This window comes from Montipora capricornis, chromosome 13 (genome assembly GCF_036669925.1).
Source record: "Montipora capricornis isolate CH-2021 chromosome 13, ASM3666992v2, whole genome shotgun sequence".
NCBI classification, from domain to species: domain Eukaryota; kingdom Metazoa; phylum Cnidaria; class Anthozoa; order Scleractinia; family Acroporidae; genus Montipora; species Montipora capricornis.
Genome location: NC_090895.1, coordinates 20669963 through 20697462, shown reverse-complemented (window position 1 = coordinate 20697462; position 27500 = coordinate 20669963). Strand labels below are relative to the sequence as shown.

Here is a 27500-nt window from a genome sequence, read left to right as displayed (position 1 = left end):
TAATTTGTAAAATTGTAAATATGTAATTATGATGCTTGTTTTAGTTTTTAATTCCAGGAAACGTTATAGGGTCAACCTCGTGTTTTCTTGTCATGATGCATTTTAAATTTTATTTTTTCATCGTGAATAAATTATGCTTATGCTAATAGTCGAAATGAGATTGATTTAGTGCATTGTATATCTAATGAAGAGTAGGTGGAGGGACAAACGGTCTAATTCTTTTTTATTGCTCCTATCCCGGAAGCGACCATTTTTAGATAATTTATCAACGTGTGTTTGCCACCGTAGATTTTCATCAATAAATCTTCCAAGCGATTTAACAGGGGAAACATGGCCAATCGCAACATTATCAGTCGAAAGCTTAAGTGGGTTCGGCAAAGTACTCAATTTTTGTCTGGAGCCAACTAGCATAAATTCAGTTTTAGCACTGTTCAAAGTAAGTTTATTAGAAATAAGCCATTTGTTTAAGTTACCTAAGTCGTGATTCAGATTTAACTGTATTGAATTCGCATCAACGCCAGCATAGGTGATGTGGGTGTCATCCGCATACATCCTAGCACGATATTAGGCAGTTTGGCAAGTCATTAATATAGATAAGAAACAAGAGGGGGCCAAGGATTGTTCCTTGCGGTACCCCACATTTAAGTGAACAGATTTCAGAGAGAGAACCATTAAGGAGACATCGTTGTGTACGATTAGTTAAATAAGACTTAAACCAATCAAGAGCTGTTCCAGTGACCATGACGTATGGATGGCGTAGAACGAACATGTGTCCACTAAAATAAGCCGTTATATCTTTCATACATTTACACTTTCCAGACGTTACAGAAACTAGCCAATTACAACAAACGTTACAATATGTGCAAACGGTCCCCATTTTAAAACGTGGTCTGCCCTTCAGGGGGCATCCCACGTAATGACATGCATAACGAGTGACAACTGTATGTGGAGTCCACGTTTCATCTAAGAATTTAAATATGTCGTCATTGATGGTGTGTGTAATCATCATAATCTATTATTCTACTTATTTCGTTTAATATACATTACTGAACAATATTCAGTGACGATTTCTGAAGTTGAGGGACCTTGGATCGTTTGGCTACAATTGATAAAAGAATTATCTGTGAACCATGACACAATTTTTGATCTCAAATCTTCTTCAAAGGCATTAAGCCACAAGGAGACCATTTTCAAATTTTTAAAAGTGGAACTTTCTTTACTCTTAGCCTCGGACCAATTCTGATGAAGCGCCCTTACCTCGATAGCGACTGAACTACCGCATCCTACGCTGGATGCGTTAGAATACACCAATTTAGATGTCCTCTCTTTAACCAGATTGGACTACCATTGCCCATAACGCCAAAATATTTTTTTCGCTAAAATGAAGCTTTGCACCTGTTCGAAACGCATTGTGGCCATTTTTTTTTCCTTTTTCTAACAAATCCTGCCATTTTATAGGCTTCGACAGTTGCGAAAATCCAAGCATCGTTTGTTCACGACCGAGTCTTTTGACGTCACAAACTGATTTACATTGCATTAACTCTTTGTAAAAATGCATGCAAAGTAGATTGTGACGTCAAAACAGGAATAGACCCACTCCCCTTCTGACTCGGTCGTGAACAAAAGATACTTGGATTTTCGCAACTTTCGAAGCCTATAAAATAGTAGGATTTGTTAGAAAAAGGAAAAAACGGCCGCAATGCGTTTCGAACGGGCGCAAAGATTCATTTTAGCCAAAAAAAAAAAAACATTTTGGGATTATGGGCACGTTAAAATTGATCGCTTCCCAAAGTTCTAATTAAAATACGACGCCTTCACTTGCCTTACTTTCACATGATCGAACCACGAATGCTGAAAACTTTCTGTGTTCAGGGAAAAAATCTATGTGGAGACAACTACATTTCAAATGAAAAAAAAAAAAAACATTAAGACTCGAGGCCTAAGAACTTCTTTGGGAACCAAAATGTCTTCGCACGCAGGCTTGAACTTACTCTTGTACAGGTGGTAAGTTCACATGCCTAAGATCTAAAATCAATCTCTTGCATGCCTTTGCTTCCAAAATGTTCGCAATCTTTCTTTAACAGAAACGCTACACGGATCATTCTTAGGTTTTTCTTAATTTTTTCTTCTCAATTCTTCCTGTTCCCGATGCAGAAAAGTATATAAACGTAATAAAAGAGCAAACTACACTTGGCACTTCGGCGGCAGATAGTCATTGCAACGCCAGCCCATCTGCGATGCTCGTATACTGATTTACTACTGGGCAATGGCTCCTCAATGACCGATTTTCCCGCAAGCAAAGCAGGATTCGGGCGAAGCCTTTTGGACTGCAGACACTCGGGAACTCTGACTAAGAAACGGTCCTCTGGTGACAATCGTCGGAATAGGACACGACTGGGCTGTTAAATTAGAAGACTGCTTTGATGAAACGATGCTGGAAGTTTGATGATCATTCCGTTAAAAAGCGAATTTCCGTGAATTTTTCGCCGCGCGCTCTTCGGTCCAGTAGATCTTTTTCTCATCGTCAGAATCGTCAGGTAATTCGAGCTCCAGATATTCCCGTACAGTCTTCTATCCGAACTGCGACTTATAAGCTAACAAGAAATCATCTTGTCTCTTTTTCACTAATCTTATAGCTTGACCGACTGAAGCGTTAGCTGCATCGTTTTTGTTACTTTCTAAATTGTAGCTGACAACATAGCGCTATCAAGCGGATAGATCATTATGCAGGGGATAAGTCATAGCAAAACCAATTGTGTTCTAAAATTGATAGTGATTTATCTGGTGGATAGCGTTATCCACCATTTTAACAACTGGGGCCTGGTATGTCATTGGTGTTTATATAATTAATCTTCACTATTACAAGACTCTCGAATCTTATTTTTTTATCAACAGGCCTTCTTTCAGCATTAATATATAGGACAGTTTCTAATTGGACAAATGTACGCGTCATCAAGAGGGCGCTATTTGTATATTTGTACTTGGATCATTTGTTTCAGTGTTTCTAGATCTATTTTTATCAAAAAAAAAAGAAGAAGAAGAAGAAAAGTTGCACAGATAAAGATATAAAAATTTATGACCTTCGTTTTTCTTTAATTTTGTAATTCTGTAATTACGATTAATTGATAATAGGATTTCGAGTTGTGCAATTCAGGGAGTAATGGAGCGAAATAAGAATTACTCGCCCGATTAATCTCTGAATTGCACTACACTCAGCTCCTTTTAACAACTGACTTTCTCGGTAATTTACAGATCATGTGATCATATAATTTCACAGGCTACCTTTTTTATTTTAATTAAGCACTGAGAAACTGATTAGTGCGCACGCGCTAACCCAACGATGTTCAAAGAGGGGGCCAACTCATTCCCGATAACAAAGACGGAATTGTTAAATGGTTGTTGAAGCAAAGTTTTGGAAACGTCCTCAATTCTAAAAAAAAAACACCAAACACGGAAACGCTTTCCTGAAAGAAAATTTTATGATTTATGATTGTAATAGGTGGAAACGAGTAACAAACAAACTATTAATTAGCAGAACTTTTTTGTATTATATAGGTGTCGCCTCAACTGGGAAATTCAAACAACAAGTAATCCGGTATGAGCTTAGTGTTGTGCGTTATAAAAAGACCTGATGATTTTTTTGTCAGTTAGTTTTCGTAAGTATTCGATCGAGGTTAAGGAGGCTCGAAATAGTTTCTCAATTTTTCAAAGAAATAAACACATTCTGTCCTTAGATACAGTTAGGGTAATCATATCAGGACGAAATTTGGCCAGGGTATTAAGTACCCATCGTAGATTTCTCACATTATATTTTGCTCCAAAATAAAGTTACCATGGCAACGATATTAGGCATTTCTTTGAGCCTTAAAATCTACATATGTTGTCTTTTTTGAAGAAACGGGACGGTGAAATTTTCCCATTTCGCGTCACCAGGAAATGTTAGAAATACTCTCTAAAATATTTAAAATTCAACAAAATCTGTAGGCCAGTTTTTCGGGAAAATCAGTTTTTTTGAAATGTGTCTGTAACTTTTTTTTCACCTACAGAATTTTTTTAAATTTGAAAGACAAACGGTTTAAATTAATCTAAGTTAACATGCAAAAAATGAAAAAAATTCACCGTCCGGAAGCAGAGATATAAACGAGTAAAGTTGCAAAATCAGGAAAAATGAGGGGGTTACAAGATCAGCATTTACGCATGCGTCACCCACTCATTCGAGTACGCGCGAGTGGAGCTACAGAGCAACACAAACGGATTTAAGTGACCATTAGACCGTTTGTGTAGAAATTTCGCAGCTTTCGTGAATAGGAGATGTCTGTTTATATTCCTTATATATAGGAATTAGGATAAAGGTGAGCGAAATTAGCGGTATTTGTTTATTTCTGGTGACCCATTTGAATCATGACCTGACGCGAGCAGCTTACGAATTGCGTGTGTGGCTTACGCGCGCGCGCTCAGCTAAAAACCCTTTCGAGCCTCCTTAAGAAAGTACAACATTAGGCATTTTTTCCCTCGAATTATCGTTTTGTTTCGTTTTATTTTGTTTGAATATAGCTTGGTTATTTCTTTAGGTCGTCAATAAGTTATGTAATCGTCTGAACATCTGGTAGAAGAGTAAGGTTCGTTGTTTCAGCGAGATGCTTGAGGCCCATCTGGAAAAGCCGGCAGAAGAATCTGAGGACCGCTTGGAAACGTTTAAAAGAAGAAAAATGTAAGGCGAAAACAAAATTTAACAGCTACAAATCGAGCCCATGCTCAGAAGAGAGCGCAAGAATATTTCGATAAAACGAAATCGGAATCATGGACAGAATATGTCTTTAGTGAAGCAGAAAGTGATCGGCGCCAAGAAATTGAATTCTAACCACGCCAAAAGCTTCGAGACCCATGCAAGTGGAAACGAGACTTGCACAAGCCACACCCAGATTCAGGAGAGCTTGGAGATCATTATAAGGGGCCACACACTGATTTGTACCAGGGAAACAAGTTACGAAATCGTCTGAACAGGGAGGAGAAAATAAATTTTCCCGACAAAGGCCTGCTTATTATAGTCACTTCGAAAAAGAGGCGAAAATGAACTGAGAAAGAAGAATAAAATTATGTTCTCCTGTTTCACGTTAAGTGACAGAAGCTGAGTCTTAATGACTTCCTCGACAGCTGTTTGGGGAATGATTCTTCGTTTAATTTAACCCATTACTGAGAAAGAGTTGTCTTTAACTTTGCCCAACTTCGTGTCAAATCAATCTGGGTGGATTTGTTTCATAAAAACTAAAGCAATAAATTAAAACACGCAACGGCGCTTGTTATTACGTTAGCAGATATATCACAAGTTCAAGCCAAAACAGTGAGTTTGGTTGATTGAATGACTTCATGCAGTTAAAACATGTTCAAAATTGACCTTCAAAATACTAAAAATAAGCAGCTGCTCAATTTTTTACAACTACTTTTTTGTAACAATTTTGCATTAAAACTGTGGGGTTAGTTTGACTTTAAATTGTAATTTTTCTGAATTAACCTTGTTCGATGGCATTTAGATAAAAGAAAAAGGGGTTTAAAGTTTCCTGAGAAAGCCCTGTTTATTGGAGTCGCTTAAAAAAATATGCTTAAGTGAATTTAGAAAGGAAAAATTGAGATTCAAAGAAGTCCCAAGAAACTCACACATGCTACATGATATGTAAATTACCAAGACAATTAGCACGCTCAGGGAGGAAAAAGTCATTTTCCCCGGAAAAGTCCTGTTTATTGGAGTCGCTCCAAAAAATACGCTTAATTGATTTGAGAAGCGGACTAAGATTCAATGGAAAATCAACAAACTTTTCTATTCTTCCTTTTCACCTTAAGTGACAAAACAGAAGCTGAGTCTAAATAAATACTCTTTCATGACTCCCTCGACAGCTGCTTAGAGAATGATTCCTCGTTTAATGTAACCTATCACTGAGAAATTTGCCCAACTCCATGTCAAAACAGCGTGGGTGGATTAGTTCGATACAAAATAAATCAATAAATTAAAACCGTGACCTAATTTGACGGCTCCTCTTATCGCTGGCAGTAAATGTTATGTTCCGACTTTATTTTCTCTTCACGTGCTTGATCGAGGAAACAGATTTTCCTAAAATTTATACACCAGGCCCCAGTTGTTCAATAGGTGGATAGCGCTATCCACTGGATAAATCACTATCCAATGGATAGCAAAATTAGTTTCGCTATGACTTATCCACTGGATAGTGATTTATCCGGCGGATACGGCTATCCATTGTTTGAACAACTGGGGCCAGTACTTCATGTCAAAGCAGTACGTAAGTCGATACAGTTAAACCATGTTCAAAAGAGACCGGCTTTAAATTAAAATACTTAAAATAACCGGCAGCTTACATTTTTTACGACTATTTCGTTTTTTAGTAACAACTTTGCATTGAAACTGTGGGGACAGTTTGACTTCACATTTTAGCAAGGAAATTCGTCTAATTAGGAAACACTTATGACACACAGAGTCTGTACCTATCTATAATTTCTGCATTTGTACTTTATTCCTTGGGAGGGGGGTATCTCCGAAGCTAGATACTAAATTTGATGTTCTTTTCTCCCAAACTTGTTCAATCTCGAGATTCCTGTTCTCTGAGATATTACCACGTAAGGACCACCTCAAATTCATTCCGGGTGCAGACACATTTGAGCTTGCTTGAAAGTTTAAAATGGTGACTACTTCAAAGCTGCTGTTGATCACTTTCCTTCTACTTAAGATTTGTTTCATTAAAGGAAGTGCATACAAGGTTATCACTCAAAATGTGTCGACTTTAGAAAAAAAGGTACAATTACAAAATTACAGGCTGATAGATTTACAGTTGTGGATAACGGTGCATTCTTCACAAAACATGGTATTTTATAGTTTTGTTATATAGTGCCTTCTTGGAGCGGACGAAAAGAGATCTGAACTGTATACTCACCTGGAAATTTCTCATAACGGGTTCGTTCATACCTTGCGTAGCAGACGTTTCGGTAAATTTTAGAACTTCCACCGGTGTTGACTCTCAAGAGATCTTTTGACAAAAGATTTTCGATACTCCACATGTATACTCCCGTTCTTCAGCGGACTGGGAAAATATAAAGCCTGATTGGCTGATGAAGTGTCAGAGAAGACCCACCTGTCAGTCAAAATTTACAGCTCCCTTTCGTAAAAGTGTAAAGACAAAAAGAGCGGAAAGAGCTGACATTCTCTTTTAAAAAACTCTGGAAACCTTGTAGTAGCTTGGATTTTCGTAAATAAGAGCAGAAAGACGTAACTAATAATTTTGGCGGTCCTTCCGAAGGGTTTTCTACGGTGGCCTGTCAGGGACATAGCATTTCGTGATCAGTTTTCCTACTCCAAATTTCAAACTCGAAATTTTGCGTTCACAAACTCGAAAGTTTGTCAACTCACGGTCGGAGTAAAATACAAACTGCAGACAAGGGGTAAAATGCAGACTAGGGTTATAATTTAACTGTTGAAAAAAGCGAAACCCTTCAGAAGAGCTAACCTTAGGCCTAATTACTGAGGAACAAAACCAAACTTAGGCTTAAATTTTAGCATTTCTAAAGGGTTTGGGCAAGAGTTCGAGCTTGTGAACGCAAAATTTCGAGTTTTTAAACTCAAAATTTCAAGTTTGAAAAGCTGATCACAAAATGCCGTGTCCCTTGCATTAATTTTCTGTGTTTTTAAAACGGAGTTTAAGAAAAAAAGCACTGTTATCCATTTCAAAATGCGTTGCTCCCCCCCCCCCCCCCAAATACAGTGTTGAAACTTTGGAGAAATAGCGTGTACACGTGTCCTACATTGTAGGGGTGGGGGGGGGGGGGGTGGGGAAGGGCTGAACAAGTGTCGATGAATTCGCGCTAGACTGTTTGTTTGGCGCGTGTGAAAAAGCGCCTCAAATGTAAATTTGTCCCAAGACTTTTGTCCATGATTGTAGCTCTGTTACTGTGTGGTTTACACGAAGTATGAAAGCCATACTATGCGATTGTCTAGGATATTCAATTATCACCGAGAACCTCAATTTCAAAACGTCAATACTTTTGAATTTTACTACAGTAGAGTCACTGTTTGTACCTTGACATTGATTGAGAGAGAGTGAAGAAATTCTTCATGAACTCAGTCTCCATAAGATCAAGTATCAATTTTGTTCCCAGGGTCTTTCATTTCCACACCACAGAGGGAGCGAGGAAATAAATACCATGGTTCAGGTTGGTCACTTGTCTTAGTGACAATTTTTCCACCTTGGAAGGGGTTCCCGCTTTTTCGAATATTGTCGCCATTTGTAGCGGTTTGAAGGGTTGGCCGCAGATTGGGTAGATCAGTCGCTATGTTCTTTTCATTAATCTTCAATGTTCAATTTCGGAGGGCAACAACTGAAATGTAAATCTAGAGCCAAAACAAGTGAAGATCTTGGAAGTATTTTATTTTGGTGCAAACGTGGCTGCTTTTTTGCCTACGGGGTATGGTAAATCTATTATTTTTCACTTATTTCCGGCACTGCTGTTTGGTATTATTTTCGCTTTTCTTGTAAGCTCAGGAAAGACAAATTCACGACTTGGTTGCCCACCCCTCAACTTGTTGTTGGTGTTGCTTTTTTGGCATCTTCCACTTTTTGGGGTCTTGTCATACCTTCTTGAGCGGTCTTAAGGATTGGCCAAAAGAACAATGGGACGAACAAAGATAACAATGGATGTAGCACAGAAAACAATATAGGAGGTACGACCCTACCCACTCTTTGGGAGACAAGTGACCAGCCTGAACCAGGGTCTATCTTCCCTCGCTCCCTCTGGCAAATACAGTCGGAACGTTTACCCACCGCACAGTGAGCCACCATGGCATGAACCTAGAACCACCATGAGATGAACCTAAAGGACTGGGCACAAATACTCCTCCTCGTTTCAACTGGACGAGTGAATCGATTTTGCGAAATACTCATCTCGTTAGGCTATCTTTCAATCAGTAAATTTGCTTCTCCTATATGGTTCGCCGGCATGAAATTGCAAAATACTCATCTAATTTAAAACCATCTTTCCATCTTTAATTATTTGCCCGGAGAACATCCCGTGAAAATTGCAAAATACTCGTGTAAGCCTTATTGGGTAATAATATTTCACAATCTCTACAAAGTCTTTGTGCCTCATGTGGCAGTCAAGTCGGAAGCCAAAAGGAAAAGCCCACTTTTTTTAAGGCAGAGGCCGAAGAGATTGCGATGAGTTTACTTGTCCTCTTCAATTCGATAATAAGTTAGAAAGCTCGTTTTTTTCGTGTAATTTAACCTCGGGTACGTGGTGCGAGAGGTCAACGTCAAAAATAGGCTGTATTTATGTGTTAGTATCGATTTAACAGCAACCTGAATAGTCGCGCGCGGGCTACAATTTTTTCCATCTGCGAAAAGATTTGTTTGTTTGTTGTTGTTGTTGTTGTTGTTGTTGTTGCTGTTTTTTTTTCTTCTTTTTTTTTTTTTTTTTCATTAATCCTTGAGCGTATTATTGTCAGTCACCTACCGGTAATTAAGTTTTCCCTAAAACTGGGATCAGGAAAATGAAACTACCTAAAAAATTAATGACTGCCTGGTTGCTTTTGTCAATAGCGATTCAATTAATCACCTGAGTATAAAACAAGAAATAATTTTAACCTAATTTGCTCTGAGGAAATTTAAGCCCACATGTGTAGTTGGCGTCACGCAATACCCTACCCTGTGAGGCGTTAGTAAAATCAGGAATATTGAACATTTTGGGTGGTCCCGGAGGGGGATCGAAGGTAAGAAACAAAACAGGCGATTCCATCTTAATCTCATGAAAAGAAGTCCATAAAAAAGTACGGAAGGACTGTTATACAATCTTACACAAAATGTGATAGCGAGCGTAGATTCGTGCCTTCTTCTTCAGGAGATATATTATTTTCATTTACCAATTTTTCGTCAGTCAACGCCTGACTTCTTCAGGAAGTTAAATTTAACGGCAAATTAACCACATTTAACTCCCTGAAGAAGACAGGCCGTGCCCGACACAGCTGTACAACCAGCCTTGCAGTATTATTTTGTTTCATTTGCTGGTAGATCATCCCAAGATCTGACGCTTCCACTTGGTTTAGCTGGCCCTTCAGTGCAAAATTGTCTAATGGGGATGTGCCGCTGGATGGGGTCGCATTTTCACGACTTGATTGACTGTAGTGCGGTTGCATTCTCAACCACGGGTTGAAAATGGCAGAGTTACTAGAATGAGGTGGCAAATTGTCGGAGTTTTGCAGTTAAGAAAATTCTGGCTAGTGGGATTTAAAAACGGAAAGATTCGCGGAAGAAAAAAGGTGTTACAGAAAGAACTGTAGCTCAGTTGATTCCGTTTCGAAATCACAATTAAAAGACTTTATGTAATGTTTATGCATAAACAGAAAGTGACTAAGGTGGGGTCGCTAAAATTATATTTACCCAAAGCTCACTAAGATAGGGTGAACAATTGGCTTATGGCAAACGTAAACAGGCTCTACCATTGTAAAGAAATAACGTCATAAACTATGCACGGTAAGCTAGTAACCGGGAGTGACGATAATGATGGTATAACTTAAAGGAAAGTTTTTTTGTTCATTTTGTTTGAATCATTGAATGATGCCATTTTGTGGGGTGAAACGACGTTGCGGTATTATATTGCCCGGAATAAGTTTTTTTTTTTTTTTTCAACGGAATAATCAGTTTTTTTTTTACGGGAATAATGGAATAATCAAAATTTTCGAGTAGGAGTAATGGAATAATGAAAGCCAATGATTACCCCTTTACTTCTCTTCACCCCCCGAAAGTGAGTAAGTAATTAAGGAAGTAAAATGCTTTATCAAGTTTCAATGTATTTAGCTTTGAAAATTTCAATACTTCATAAGTATGAGTTATATTTAAAAGTAAAAAAATAAAAGGTCAATCGTACATAACCTATTGTGCACGTTGAAAGTAGAACTAATAACGGCAATCTGCTGCCTGCAGATTCAGACTGGTACACTTTCCATTGTTTCTCCAACATATCAACCACGTTTAAAAAATCGTCAGGCGTAAAACAGAGTAAGATCTATAAGTTTCAGTGGCCCTTACAGGAGTGAAAGGGTTAAAACCAAACCATTTGCACATCCGAAACTGCCAGGTGGCCTTTCAAGTGCCAAAAATTGCCAAAATATCCCTCCGGCAAGACGTAAGGGCCTACTCTTTTCTGGTTACTCATGAACCTTTTAGAAGATGTTTTAGTAAAGAAATCTGTAGCTGTTTGGCAACGTAGAATCGAATTAAGTCTCCCGAATACATAGTTGGGTTCCTCTGTTTCAGTTTCTAGATGAGGTGGAATGTATAAGATGTAACTCACGTGATCTTTTCAATTATTGAGAATACTCATCAAAGATAACATTATTTTTTTCAAGCGTCTAGGGAAAGAAAAATTATGCCGTCTATAATTCAATGTTACTCCAGCATATAATTACAGACGGATCTTATAACGGATCAGTGTCGTATGTCCCAACCTCAACCTGCCTTTATAAGCGTTTTTCACATGATACCAATCATGACAATCGTCGTACGAATAATTCGGTTTAAAGGCTAAAAAGCTACTCCATGTTTGAGGCATTCGTTGTGGACGATGAATTGTCTGTACACTTTAATCTTTTCTCAATGCAAAAAGTATAAGTCCTTCTGAATAATACTAAATTCAACTCCATTTCTCGCAGGCCTTTCCATCATGTAGCTTGCCAAACCATGGGACATTGTAAGTAACATAAATACGTCAACTTTCTTTGACTCGAATTTCACTGTGACTTTACAAGGCTCACATTTTATATTAACCAAGCTTTACATGCTTTTCCACACGTATTGCTTTGAATTAATTAAAATATAAGTCTTCTCAAATCAGAAACTAAGGGTAGTTGGACGAACATTTTATTTCTCAGTTGCTATATACTTGACAAACACACATTCACTAAATGACCGAATAAAATCGCACATTTTACATGTCATTAAGAGGTAAAACCTGAAGTGGCTCCGAGCGAAATCTACAACACAATAGAAACAGCAGAGCTCTTTTGAACTCTGGTATTTTAAATGCATATAGCAATGGATTTATGAATGAGTTTGCGAATAATAAGAAGGTTAAAGAGTACTGTAAAAGCCACATTGTTTTATAAGAAATTGTTTCAAAAATCTCCCAAGAAGAAATGTAACCAAGAGAGTTGACAATTAGACTTGGCAGCAATAGTGTTAACGATACAAAAGTTACAATGAACAGTGTCTTGGTCAGTTTTCTTTCTCTACTGATTGCACCATGATGTTGAGGGTGAGTTCCACAGTAAAATTTAATAGCGATGGTTGTGTACGAAACAAGGATAAAAAAAGGAGCACTTAATAAGAAGAAGGAAAATACACCTGACTTCAGTTTCGCGGTAAAAGAGATGAAATTGAACTGATTCCGTAACAAGCCGATGGCTGTAAACAGGACAGAGGTAAGGCAAGCAGACGCAACAGCTGCTCCAAACACCTTCTTTTTCATGAGACGATGCGTAAATGGACGAAAAGTTGCGTGCGCTCGCTCCAAAGAAATAGCAGCGAGGTTTGTTACTGAGACTGCTAGAGAGAAAGCGAGTAAAGCTCCTGTGATCTGAACTGGATCAGACACGTAGTTAATCGTCCAAATGTTACACTCGTTTCCCAGAGAGAAACTCCAGATGATGACAGGCCATGCATTAAACATGTCTGCAATTGTCAGGCTGATCGTCAGGTACATGCTACGCTTGCAAAGTCTTCGCTCTTTCAGGAAAACAATGATTGCGAGGGCATTCAGTGTCACTACAGCAATAGCCTCTATGCCATTTGTTGTCAGCAAGGCAATGCACTCGGAAGAAGAAAAAAGCTCGAAATTTGAAGTTCTGTTTTGCAGATCAGAATCATTCTTCATCTACGTGAAGGAAAAAAGTGAGGTTAGAACATTAGGATAAATTTGCATTAGAAAATAATCCATTGTCAAATAACTAATAATGTACTCGGTAAAATTTCGGCCAGTTTCAAACGTCGCACTACTTCCATGTCGAACTAAAATGAATTTGACCCTGCAGTGGCACGACCACAGCACGGAATTGTCGCGGCAAATTCAAAATCAAAGCCGGAAACCGAAACCTTCCATCCAGCGGTTACACGTATCGGACAGCAGCTGAAAGGAAGGTCGCAGGAAGATTGCCTTATTGAAGGCGATTTTAAACGCCAGAAGGCAATAAAAACTGATACCACAGTCTATTTTATATCATGTTATGGCAAGAAGAAGATTACGTCTGAAAGTGCGTTCATTTATTCCTGTTCCGGTCTCTTTCCACCAAACTCAGCAGGTTGCTGTGGCACGATCGACGCGGCGTCGTAAAAAAAATAAATAAATAAAAAAAATAACCTTGGCCAGTGGAACACCGATTTGAGCAAGTACAGTGAGAGCAGATTTAAAAGAACGTTCGCCTCTCAAAGTCAACTTTCTGGTTTTTCCTCCCCTGATTCACGCGAATGTATATATGTAGAACATCTACCAGGTGATGTGGAATATACAGTGTATAGTGAAATTTCTTGTTTACACACTTTGACGTCACATTTCTTTAGATATTCAAATTTGCCAACCACGGAAGAAAATAAGTCATTGTCTCAACACCTAATTAGGTTCTGGTTGGCATATTTATAACAATGGGTGACCTCACGAGAAACATCGCTAAGAGTTATCAAGGTTGTTTACCATTTACAAGCAGAAACCGGTTGGTACCAGGTTTGTTCAAATGGTAAGCAAAAAACTCCCGAATGGGAAATTTAGTTGGGATCGGCGTATACCATTTATAAAATCCGTTCAAGGTTACCGAGAGTCTGGAGGAAGGCAAAATCATGGGGTATGCAAATGGTAGACATGTTTTCCGTTTGAACATTTTGGACTACCTTTCAAGAAATCACGTTTTCTCCGGAAAGTTACCGTTTGGGAGGACCAAAATAGTCTTACCATTTACATTCCAACCGAAATTTCCGAATTTTTGTGGTAAATGGTAAACAACCCACAAGTCAAGATGGATGGAGAAACAAAACAATGTGGAAGGTATTCAACTTATGCAGCTTCAAAGAATGGTGGAATTAGAGACACGTACACGCTGTAGAAGGTTGCAGCAAACTAATTAATTTGAACATTTTATGAAGAAATTACTTGTAAAACAAATTGATTTACTTGCAAATTGTAGTCAGAAATGGCTTGTGATTGTTGTTTATTCTTGCATGATTCTCGAATAATTGTTACAGATTACAAATGTATTCAGTGTTGACTCATTAATATTCATATTTTCGATTATCCGGACTCTCGATTATCCGGGCTATTCGGTTTTTAGTATACAACTAGAACGCATGCGTTAAAATTGCAAAATAACCAAAACTACATTAAAATAATTTATGAATTTTGTTCGACGCGACAATAGCACGATATCTCAAACTAAGTCGAGCTACTGCCGTTCGGCACGACAAGGTCTGCCCTGCTAAGAGGTCGTGCAGAACTCGTGTTTCTGCCGAGCTTTAGTTGAATTGAACTATTGTATTTAGTTCGGAACAGCAATAGCGTGACGTTTGAAACAGGCCTTACTCATTTTGAATGGCTGCGAGATTTGCAGTGTTCAGGTAACGGCAATCCAGAAAAGACCATTCAATCATCAAGAGGTACTTGTAAGGCAGACAGTAGGATGGTTCTTTCCCAGCCACTTTCATTTGGGGCGAAAGGAAACCCCTTTATAAAGATAAATCCCAGATTTTGGAGACCAGCACTGACAATAGAAATGCACCGGTATTGCATGTTATGAGTGCAAATCACGGCCTTAACTAAAAGAATCGTTGCAGCCCATACCATTCTGGAACGCTATGCACACGGACTGCAATAGCTAGAAACTTCCACGTAGAAATGTCGAGAACAAACCAACGGTTATTTTCCTTCTCTAGAAATGGTATGAAAATATGGAATGGTCTCCCCTCTGAACTTCTCCAGCTTAGGAAAACATGCCTTAAACTTAAATTGAAAGAATTCTCTCTGGCGTTTCTTAAAATTGAGTGATGGATGTTGATATGCGCTGCATTGATCTTTCAAAGTATGTGACTTTTCTTTAACAGTTGCCTATAATATCTCAAATCATTTTTAACATTTTCTTTCTCATGTTCGAGGCGTTTGCTTGTGTAATTGTGTTTTGGGTAACTGTTGTCAATTTCTAATTGTCTTCTTGTTTGGTTTGTTTTGAGAACAAGTAATATTAGAGCTGTCCTATAATTCCAATTTAAGCTCAAAGAATAGTGTAAATGCTATTCTAGAAGACTTACCAGTGTTACAGACTATAAAAAAATAAAATAAAATAAAAAAATAAATAAAAAAAATAACCTTGGCCAGTGGAACACCGATTTGAGCAAGTACAGTGAGAGCAGATAATTAGTGTAAATGCTATTCTAGAAGACTTACCAGTGTTACAGACTATATCTAATATTGGTAATATTCCACACTTATCTAATTCTGACTATGAATCCAACACACCTTCCAAAGTTAATTTTGATTACTTTGATATACATAAATTTCAAAGTTCACCTGAAATTAGTAGTTGCTCAAACAAGGCATATTCACTCCTTAATTGTAATACATGTATAAGAAGTATCCAAGCAAACTTTGATAACCTAGTACAGTTCCTAAATGATTTGAATTATCCCTTCAACATTATAAGTCTGTCCGAGACATGGCTTAATAGATCTCTAATCTTGATCTGCCTGGTTATACAGTACTCTCTTAACCCACTACACAAAGGGCAGGTGGAGTTAGTATGTATATTAAGAAATGTATTCAAAATAGTGTTAGACATGACCTTACTTCTAGCACTGATGAAAGTGAAATGTTATGGGTTGAAATTGAGCGTGACGTAAGCAGCAATATGCTATGTGGTGTAGTATACCGACATCCGTCTTCCAATCTTGAAAAATTTCTGAATAAGTTTTACTCGGTTATTGGCAAAATCAATCAAGAGCGAAAACTCTGCTTAATATCTGGTGACTTTAATATTAATCTTTGAATTTCGATAAACATTCCTTAACAGAAGATTTATTAACACTCTGAGTTCTTCCTTCCTGAAACTCCACGTACTGAAACCAGCAAGAATTGCCAATCATTTCTCTTCACTGATTGATAATATATTCTTTAATTCTATCGAATATCAAACAGTCAGTGGGAACTTATTATATGATGTAACAGACCTTTTGCCTAATTTTCTCATCATTGAGAGGTTTGCTTTTTCAAAACATAAAGGGAAAATCTTTATACGAGATTATTGTAATTATAATGAAGAAGCTTTTTTTAAATGAAAATAGATCCATTGACTGGTGTAATTTATTTCATGGACCATCAGAGACTACTGAAATGTTTGATAAGTTTATTGAGTTCTAGAAAAACATTACTCAGTGTACCAGATATCGGGATTTCAAGCCATTTTCGAATATAGCCGTTCACTATAGAATCAAGAATTGCTGTATGTCAGCTACAGTAAAATGCCAGGGCAGTTTAGATAGGACATAGCGGCTGTACAGCAGAAGTTGTTTTTGGGATGCAGTGGTTTCTCATCAGTGTCACACATCAAGTCCTGTACAAGAGAGGAGAATTCTGACTTGTGTTGGTTGTTAGACATGTTGAAGTCAAAATAGCGTCTTAAGTAACGAAATGATTTACCCATTTCCACACACGGGACAAGAACTCCATTTATCAACAGTTTAGGTAAATATTGGACAGATTTAGTGCACAGTTTCCGTATTCCAAAAGTAAAACATTTATCAACCCTTATTATCATATTAGACCATTGACACCAGATTATAAAGCGGTTGATTAGGTGCTGATTCCTTACATCTTATAACAACGGCGTCGTCTGCGAACTGGAACCAGTGGATCGGATTTAAGAACCTTAGGGAAAAGCCAAATTGACGTGTTTTTTTTTTTCAGATTTAATGTGCTGGAGAAACGTGTTAAAACACAAGTTAAAAAGAAGAGGGCTGAGGCAACACCTTGAAGTACGCCACGACCAATAGATACAAACGGAGTACGAAATTCACTGGTAATTTTAGAGGTTTTGAAATCAGTGTACAAACTTTTAACCAGAAGTTTGATATGATCAGGGATGTGGTGGTAATCAAGAGCGGTTTGAATCAAATTGTGATGAACATGCCCAAAGGCGTTTTTGAGGTCTAGGAGAGTAATGACAAGAGAACGCTGCTTGGTACGAGCTTTGTTAATGATGTCAGCCATTTGAGCAGTATGCTCAAAAGTTCCTGAGAGACCAGGTGTAAAACCTTTTTGAATTTCATGTTCAATATAATTATTAGCGGAAAAGAAGTTGAAAATGGCATTACGAAGGCACGAGATCAAAACCTTTAAGGGCACAGATTACAGAGTAATTGTACGAAAGTTGGCAGGGTCATTAACGTTTCCTTTCTTGTGGATGAGGATTGTGCAGGCTTTCTTCCATTCGCTTGGGACGGATCCAGCTGACCAAGCTGTTAAATAGGTGCGAAGAAACGGACATCTTTAAAAACAAATGATTGATAATTGATCTAAGGGACAAGGAGAACCGGCAGCCTTCATTTTTCTAATCACATTTGATATCTGTTGGTATGTAGGAGGTTCAAGGTTAAAAGGAATTACAGGATCAGATAAAGTTGGTATCCAGCTTGGAAGGTTGAAGACTGGTCGGATTTAGTGACGATAGAGTTCTTGTAAAGTAATCAAAACACTCGTCCATGGAGAATAAAGGGAGCATTTCGGCTTTTATATTGAAGATCTTTTTGACATAACCCCAGACATTTTTAGAGATGGAATAATCATGATTCATCGGGTCAGTGTTGACTTGAGAAGTATTGTTTCACAGCTTTTCACGCAGTAGGCGAGATACGTATTTTATTTCAGCGATACCTGCGTTAGCGGAGTGTTTTAAGACTGAGAGATTTCTTGTGACCATGTTTAGATTTGTCTTCATACTTTGTTACCAGGCTTTCATCAGTAGCTTGTGCGACTTGCCCAAAACTAGCAGAGAAATAGTCATGATAAATAGTGTCGTTTAAAAGTTTGATATTTGAGCTGAGATTTTGAGCCGTGATTGGACGATTAAGAAAAATAAAAGGACTGATTTGAAATATTCGTTGGCCGTTATCCATTGATCGTCAGATTTAGATAGATTTATACCTGTTTTAATATCAGAAAAATTATAATCTCCAGGTTCTAGAGAAGAGACACCAGAGGTTATTAAAGGAACACTTCCATAATTGCCACATTCTTGATCAGTGAGCGTGATATCATTTAGGTCAGCGCGAAGTTGACCATTCAAACCCAAAACAACTCTACAGCTCCTTTGATACATCTTTAATCCTCTGTTTCCCCTACAAAGTTTACTACAACAGCACTTTGTGAAACAAACACGAGAAGCAGCGTCTGCTACAGGATCATGATCATTCGGGAGTTGTTCCTCTCCAACATAGTGATGTTCCGGTCGATGAGTTCGTTGTTCGCAGCGCCACGCATGGCAGCCCAGCGGGACAAAATCTTTTTCACAGAAAGAACAGACGACTCCAGCGAGTAAAATGAGCAAAAAACGTGGATAGGCCATTTAAAAGCAGCAGAACAGAGATTAACTAATAAAGATATCAATTCAAGCATAAAATGACGAGAAAACTGAAGACATGTACAGAGCGTGTTTGTAATAATAATAATTGATTTATTACAGTGCTTCCACTGAACGGTGGCTCTTCATCTGTAAAATGTACAAGAATAAAAATTTATTAAAAATGTAAAATTTGCAACAATAAAAATGACCATAGTGATATTATGTTGACAATTCAGTGCAGTTTTACAAAGTGGTCAGAAGCTTATGCAATTCCCAACCAGCATGCTACAACTTCACTTGTTGGAGATTAAAAAAAAACCCGATCAACTGCCTACCATCCAGGGTGTAATAGACAAATTTAGAAAATCCACACGACTAACAGGAGCATGCTAAAGGCAGCTGAAGGTGACCCCAGAAATGGGATGAAGAACTGGATTCTTGCATGATGGTTTGCTGGAGTAGTGACCATTCCTCCACGAGGAAAATATTTGAAGTAATGTTTAGGCGAGAAATGCACATTCCTCTGGATAGGATAATTGGCAAAGCACCGGACATTGAGTGTCGGTACACTGAATTCGTAACTGATCTTAAGAATGGGTTGGAAACTGCATACCGTGATGTCAGAGAAAATCTGAAAGCTGTTCAACGACAACAGAAGGACACCTGTGATAAAGGGGTTAAGGACACGGTTTCCCAAACTGGCGACTTGGTCCTACCCAACACACCAGACCTGAAGCCGGGTGAAGCTTATCAAGTTTATCGCCAGTGGGAGGGACCGTGCGTTTTTAACATGAGCCATTGGCTCGGGAGATTGGGCAACCACTCCCTGCGTTTACGACTCTAAATAAAATTACCTTACGTTACCTTACCGTATGAAAAAGAGGCAAGAGTCTGTGATGTAACTTACCGTGTGAACAAATTGAAAGTTGGGGACATTGGAGACGGTCTACAGTTATCCATTTTATAACAGGCTACACCTTTACCAAAGGAGGGAGGAAGTAAGTTTGCAGCAGAGAGCTACACGTGAAAGAGGAAGTGAGTCGCAAGGTCACTGCACAGAAGGCGAATCTGAACGGCCAATATTGGAGAAAGGGGTGGCAGTGACGACAAAGCTGAGGAAGGACCTGTTTGGGTTAGATATAAAGATACGTAGACCGAGGAAGCACCTGTTTGGGTTAGATATAAAGATACGTAGACCAAGCAAGAGAAAGATATATCAAAGGAAATTTAATTTGGGGTCATTCCCACTGCCTGCCTACCCACTAGAACCACATACGAAGAATCTCCAGGAAATCTGCAACCTTTACCAAAACCACCAGCTTATAAACGTGCATAGCCGAGTCACTGAAAAATCCGCCACTATTATTGATTTAATTGTAACAAATAACAAGGGTATTTTTGCGCATTCTGGGGCTTGTCACATCGGAATAAGCGACCATTCTCTTACCTATGGTGTTAGGAAATTGTGTTTTCCCAAAGGGAAACCAAAGATTGTGGAGTCATGGCAACTTAGGAATTTTTATGTTGATTCATGCCACGCTGACCTTAACTTAGCATCTTGGCATCTAGTTCATCTGGAAGATAGTCCAATTCGTGCCTAGGAAGTTTGGTCACGTATGTTTTTAGAAATATGTGACTTCCATGCACCAAAACGTAAAAGGAAATAAAATATTGATGATGGCCTAATTTACAGTGTAGTGTTCTTAGATCTTTGATACGGTTGACCACAGCATATTGTTGGAAAAACGGCACCTTTATTTATGGCCTCGACCCGCATGCTGTTAAGTGGTTCAAGTCATACTTATCATATCGCTTTCAGGGTACATATGTTAATGGAACTCTATCAGACTATCTTCCTATCACTTGTGGGGTCCCACAAGGTTTTGTACTTGGACCCTTGCAGCTTGTTGTTTATTATTTACATAAATGTCCTACAAGAATGTGAACTGTCATCATGTGTACCCACCCTTGCTTATAATATTAATATTATTAAACAGTATAAGCGCTACCTCCTTGACAGCCAAATATAATAATGACGATTGCGAAGGAACGGAATATGATTATTATATTCCTTTCCTTCCTGATTATTATTATTGTTATTATTAATATTATTTCTATTTTTTTTTTTGTGATTGAACTTAATGTGAGACTCCCTAGATGCAACTTACTGATGTAAATAATATTGTATATTTATGTAAGTTTGTTAATTTCTCAATTTATTACTATTAATTTAATTTTCATCTGTACTATCTATTTTGCCAGTTCACTTCTATACATATATGTATATATTTTGTTTTCCTTTCATTTAATTCCTTTGGTAGTGGCCATCTCGAAAGCATTTGCTACTATAGGCGTTACGGACGTTTTACTTTTTCTCACTCAAGTATAATTAGTCTGTTTCCTTCTTTCTTTTAATTGGTATGTCAATTATTTATTTTCTGAAATAGTGCATAACAAAAATAGTAATAATAATAATAATAATAGTAATAATAATAATAATAATAATAAATCTTGAATATTGAATCTTGACACCGCGCTTACCCTTTCCGCTTATGACCCCACAACGGTTGAAGAAAAATTAAACAAAGACTTGGATGAGGTTGAAAAGTAGCTAAAATCCAATAAACTCACACTAAATGTCAAAAAGACAAAATACATGATTATTGGTAGCCACTACCGACTAAGGCACTTAAATGGTGACTTAAACGTCACTGCTAATAGTCAACGATTGACTCGGGTGACTAACTATAGATATCTGGGAATGGAAATTGACGAGGCATTGGAGTGGCACGCCCAAGAAGATGCAATTTGTAAAAAGTTATCTTCAAGTTAAGGGGCCTTAAAACTTATTCGTTCCCTGGTGCCTCGCCAAACCCTACTGAGAATGTTCGAGGCTTTGGTCGCTCCCTATTTTGATTATTGCTCCGAAGTTTGGGGATGTATGGGAAAGGGACTGTGTGACAGACTCCAAAAATTGCAAAACAGGGCTGGGAGAATTACAATTTTTAGTGATTATGATACAAGATCTGTAGGTATTTTCTAGGATGGGATACCCTTGAGCAAAGACGCTCTAAGCAGCTCGCAATAAGTGTTTTTAAATCTCTGAATAACCTTTATTTATCCTGAGAGTTTAAAGAACTTTTTCAAACCAACCTCCAGGGTTCACTCCTTTAATGCACGAGATGCCTCAAACAATGTCTTTGTACCTAGGCCCCATACTGAAGCTTCTAAGCAAGCTTTTAGCTGTAGGGGGCCAGTTATGTGGAATGGCCTAGAAAATGAGCTAAAAGACGAGACAAATTTCAACTCTTTCAAGTCTGCCCTGGCTTTGAACCGGGCATTGCCTTGAGGGAGTTGTGATATAACCTATTTTGGTTATATAATATACCTATTGAGTTGATTTTTTTTTTAGTTTTTGTGTAATTAATGACAAGATAGTTTTCTTAATATATAGATTTGTTTTTTAGTTTTAGTGTAGTTACCTTTGAAATTTGTTATGTAAATGCCTAACTGGAAGAGCATTTTTAGTAAAGTGATACCGTTAATAATCTTGATATTACTACTACTACTACTACTACTACTACTACTACTACTACTACTACTACTACTACTACTACTGCTGATACAACACTGAAGGTAATTTGGTGGTGGAAACACCACCTACTGTGGGTGCCGGATGGGCGGATCGTGCTCGACATGATCAAAAGAACTTTGGAACAAGTAAGGAACATCAGTGAAATTGGAGAGTCTGGTCAAAATCAAATACCAGTGCGCTTGAGGAGACCCTCTAATCGGTATGGAGAATGGATCCTCATCAGTTTCCGGCAAGTAGGCAACCACTGAAGATGTTGGGGCAGAAGCAAATGGCAGAGAGGGGTTGAATAGACAAATTGATGCCAAAAGTTGTTAAAGAAAGCTATACCAGGATAGAAGACACGATACACAATGAGTTTGCCTTTTTGTTAAAAGAAAAAAAGGAGGGATACTGTAAAAGGACACTTTACATATTATACACGACGTTAGGACTGAGAGCACCTGTTCTGCCGAGATCGAGCTGGATGTAATCGCAAAATGACCTTCTTTGATGGTATTTGGATAAAAGGAAAATAAAATGTATTTTCCCGAGAAAGTCACGTTTAGTGGAGTCGCTTCAAAAAAGATGCTTAAGTAAATAGAGAAAGAAAGAACTGACTGAGATTCAATGAAATTAAGAAAAAAATACTCGTGTCTTAAGATGCGTAAATTACTAAGCCAAAACAAAGCTCGCCCAGGGAGGAAAAAATAGATTTCTCGGGGAAAGTCCTATTTACTAGAGTATCTTAGCTTAGAAAGGGATGCTTAAGTGGATTGAGAAACAGACTTAGATTCAAAGGAAAATGAATAAACTCTTCTGTTCTCTTGTTTCAGCTTAAGTGAATAATCAGAAGTCTAAACAGATCTTTCCTAATTTAATTACTTCCTCGACAGCTCTTTGGAGAAGATTTCTCGTTTAATCAAACCCATTACTAAGAAAGTGATGTCTTTGAATTTGCCCAACTTCATGTCAAAACAGCGTGGGTGGAGCTTAATAAAAACTGGATCAATAAATTAAAACACCTAATTTGACGGATAATCTTGCTTGTCCTGTTGTGCCGTTAGCGGTAAATATTATGTTGCGACTTCCCGTTCAGCTGCTTGATCGAAGAAAAATATTTTGCTCAAGTTTATACATCACTGCCTTAGGCCAGAACAGTGCGTTTGGTTTATAAAAGGACTCCATCCAGATAAAGCCTGTTCAATAGAGACCTTTCAAACATCCAAAATAACCAGCAGCTCACTTAACAACTACTTTTTCTTTTAACAAAAGTTGCATTTAAATTGTAGGGACAGTTTGATTTGAGTTCTAATTTTTTTAGCAATGCATTTTGTCACATTAGGATATATAATACACTTATGAATATTTTTTACAGGAAGCTATACTTTTCGGCGGCATCTATGAAGCTAGATGCTAAATTTGATGCTCTTTCCTCCAAACCAAGTTCAATCGATCTCTGCGCTCTAAGATATTTCAACGCAAGGGTCACCAAATCTTCGTAACATGTTCCCTTCCTTGAGGACGTAAAATGTTAAATGATTCGATCGATCCGCTGTTCACCACATTCCTCTTACTTGAGATTTAAGAAATTATTGTAAAGTTGACATTTCTTTCATTGAAGGAAAAGCATATAAGAATTTTACTCAAACTGTGCCGATTTTGAAAAACAGTATACTATTGTTGTTTTCGAGATTAATATACAGGTATACATATTTACAGTTTAGTGGTTAGCGGTGCATGCTTGACGAAATTTTGTAATTTTGTAGTGTCAAAATGCTTTTTGGAGAGCAAGAAAAGAGATTTCAATTGTATACGCACCTGTAAATTGGTCATAACGCTTTCGTATTGAAACGTTCTCTGATTGGTAATGGTTTTTCCTGACATTCGTTCAGCCCTTTCAGAACTTCATCAGTTCAGTTTTTGTTTTTACATATTAAATCATTCTTTTTTTTTTTTTTTTAATTACAAGCAAGTTTCTAATTACACAAATGAAAATTGTTTTTTAGTGTAAGTGGACAGATGCACTTCGGAATCAATCACCAAATTCCATCCAAAGGACAACCAAAACATCCCCCTTTTAACCAAATTAGTTTCCTTAGGAATTGCATGGGAATAAAATCTGCAAAAATGTCCCACCAAGCTTCCAATAGATTAAGAAAATTAAAAACACTATCACTGCTTTAATGATGCTTTTGGCGTTTGTGTATCTTCCCTTTTTCAATAACACCTGTACTAGGTATTGTTATTGGTTGTTGAGATTTTGCAGAATTAACTTCTAGTCATTAGAGGTATAAAATACTGAAAAGTTCGCAGTGTTTTTTTACAGTTTTCCTTTTGTGTCTCCTGGAAAAGTTGCATGTAACACTTAAAGACAGTTAGGGAGCATTTTCGAAGTTCTCGTTATTTATTATATTTCTATTTTTTATTTTTCTCCATGACTGTAATAAAACTTTACAGACTGAGATGAAGTAGAAAGGGAGAAAGGGCCAAAAGTAGTTAAAGCTAATATTGGCCCTGTGGTATTAATTACAAGGTTTTATTGTTTTTAAGGGAGATGTGCTTTTTATTAAGGAGATTGAAAAACAAAAGAAATACAGACTGAGATTACCAACAAATACACAAGATAAAGCAATATTCTGAAAAGTACACCAATCTAAACAAAATAATTACATTTGGTTATGTTAGTATTGGAAAAGGTATAATTTGAACAGCTTTTTCTCAAAACGTTTCTTGTTTGGTTTAGTTCGAATAGAAATAGGATGTCATTCCAGAAATACCCACCAATAACCGTGGGACAGAATTTTGGGATATTGACACGGGAAGATAGAATTTGAATAAGTGGAGGAGCTGCAAGTACAATAATCATGTTGCTCATATATTAAGGGAAAAGTAAAGTTTGACGATTTAATGTGACTGATACGACATAAAGGAAAAGACAAGTAAAAAATAATAATATTAGGAAATACGATTATGCCAAGAAAGATGGCAGTCAATAATTGGTCCCAGATATTTAGCATTAAAAAAATAATCCAAGAAGAGACCAGCTTAGCGTCAAGGAGGAAGGAGGTTGTAATTTCATTTCTGTCGAGCCTAAAAAATTTCATCATATACTTACTTTTAGAGATATTTAAGGTTTGCACGTAGCCAATTGTACACTTAAGGCAATTCAAGGTTGATTCGTTGTATTTGCATGTGAAGATCTTTGCCACAACCAGTAAAGAGGTATCATCAGCAAATAGTCGTACGAACAAGGTCATTTATACAACCTTTAAGTTAAGATACGGAAACCATCTCTGCTCCTTTAAGAATGTGCGGTATAAGCATGCAACTGAATTAAGTAAATATATTTGGAGTCTTAAGGATAATAGTATTTCGTACATCAATTGGCGGAAGGTAAAACATGCCCGATCATCTTCTAATATAAGCGAGAGATGTAACTTGTTTTTTTTCTGGGAAAAGTATTTTATTATCTGTAAACCCGAAATGTCATCACTGAACAACAGAAGCGAACTGATATCTAATTCTAGACATTCTAAGAAATTCCTGTTAAAGAACGTTTTCGCTTAGCTTAACCAACAACATATCTGCATGTCACGCCAGTAGGTATTGTTCTGTATTTTCAAATTTTGTAAATCGTCTTTTAGTATATACTGACTCATTCATCTTGGTGTTTCAAGCAATCTGATTGGTTCGCTATGTCGGAGTAATTGAGCATTATTTACTCCCTACGGAGTGAATAATGCTTGATCCACATGGTTGCAAGGAAACAAGACGGGTCATTTTACAACAAACTAACGCTCACCTCAATTAGAGCCACCATTTCATGTGGATCCTTTACCACCTGCACTTTCAATTTCCATTTCAAATGAACCTCAAAAACTCTGATCGAACAGTAAAAATGTTTTAACAAGCAGTCTTTCGATTTAAATTGCTGATTTAAACGGTGCTTAATGACTTTATTTTGCTGTTCTTGACGATGATTTTGCCATGTTTGAAGCTTCTGTAAACACTTTCGCGCATGCTTTGTGCCGCTCGCACGTTTTCCACGCATGAATTGAGATGCCAATTAAATCGACTTTGGATGGTTTTTTTCTGCAATTGTTGTTGAGGTCACTTCGTGAGTATATACTAAAACAACTAATCTTCTCAATCTCGGTGAATAGTGGCAGAATATTTACCTCGCCGCTTTGCGGCTCGGTAAATATTCTGCCACTATTCACCTCGATTTCAATGAATAATTGTTAATTGTATCCGATATTTTCGGCAGTTGCCTGATAATTGCTCCGCAAGGAGCATGCAACTCCGAGTAGCAATAAATGTCTTCGACCAAATAATCCAACTCTGCAAATCTACATTGCTCTAGTTTACCTATGAAATCTTCAATTCGTTATATTATTATACATATATAGAGACAAGATATAAGTTTGGTCGTGAAAAGCTTCGCGAGTTTGAGAACAAGATTGTTCAAACAACTGAGAAAATTAGGGGCGCGTTGGAGATTAGAAGAAGCAGTAGGAGGAGCATAGGAGCAGGGACAGTGAGTTTGGTGTCAAGTTAGAGTCTACCCATAATCGACCCACGGCTTCAGAAATTGCTGGTTTTGTTTCAAAAATTCGCAGGGAGGCTGACAAATACAGATTGTCTAACCAGGTCACTATGGAAGACTTAGAAGACGAGGAATGTGCTTGCAACATAAATCCTTTACCAGTGGATTCACCGGTGTTGTTAGTGGAGGTGGTGGAAGATTTGATGGCAGGTCAGGAAACAAGCTTAGAGGCTGTCAGTGATACATGCGTAATATCGGGACGAAACATCACGGGGGAAGTTAGACCGGTAGCACAGTCTGCGGGTGGACATGATAACACTGGACTGGGTACCGTGGATGCTTAAGAGTTTCGTGAGGGGTGTCAAGTTGTAATAAATTTATCCAAGAGGGTCTTGTCGGAGGCAGAAATGTCATTGCTTTCAAAAGTATTAAAATTCTGTCCTACTTCAGAAGAGGTTGACATGAATGCTCTCAAAAAGGACGTTGAAGACTTTATTCGTCTTATTAGGCTTAAGCAGTATTTTTACACTGACAAAGTCGCAGGTGATTTTTCTGAAGCTCCTGTTTTTAAAAACAAGTTGCCCTAATGCCCCGACAAAAATAGAGAGTTAGCTTTGGATGCGTACGTAAAGGAGCTACAGAAAATGATTTTGGAAAGAGATTTTAATGCTGGATCATACGCACGGGCGAACATTAGTCGAGAAGAACAACGGGCGTTGGAAAACCTCAGAGAATAT

General features: G+C 37.7%; 2 protein-coding genes across 2 annotated transcripts in view; both read right to left on the bottom strand.

The window, feature by feature from the left end:
• The window catches only part of LOC138030687 (melanocortin receptor 5-like), a 14336-nt gene extending 7319 nt beyond the window's left edge, over positions 1 to 7017 (bottom strand). The window contains exon 1 of the mRNA XM_068878570.1: positions 6942 to 7017. Within this exon, the coding sequence (XP_068734671.1) occupies positions 6942 to 6971 (30 nt within the window). The 5' untranslated portion in view covers positions 6972 to 7017. The remainder of the gene's footprint in view (positions 1 to 6941) is intronic.
• Positions 7018 to 11979: 4962 nt separating this feature from the next.
• Positions 11980 to 24118, bottom strand: LOC138030686 (lysophosphatidic acid receptor 3-like). Its single transcript, XM_068878569.1, has 2 exons — positions 24036 to 24118; positions 11980 to 12924 (listed from the first exon to the last, which is right to left on the bottom strand). Exons 1-2 carry the CDS (start codon positions 24099 to 24101, stop codon positions 11980 to 11982), a joined length of 1011 nt encoding a protein of 336 aa, XP_068734670.1. The 5' UTR covers positions 24102 to 24118.
• Positions 24119 to 27500: the final 3382 nt, after the last annotated feature.

Excerpts from the sequence above, each read along its gene's own strand:
- LOC138030686 (XM_068878569.1), bottom strand. The coding sequence starts at position 24,101 with ATGTCAGGAAAAACCATTACCAATCAGAGAACGTTTCAATACGAAAGC. Across the intron at positions 12,925-24,035 it reads GCGTTATGACCAATTTACAG|ATGAAGAATGATTCTGATCT; the intron begins GTGCGTATACAA and ends TCCTTCACGTAG.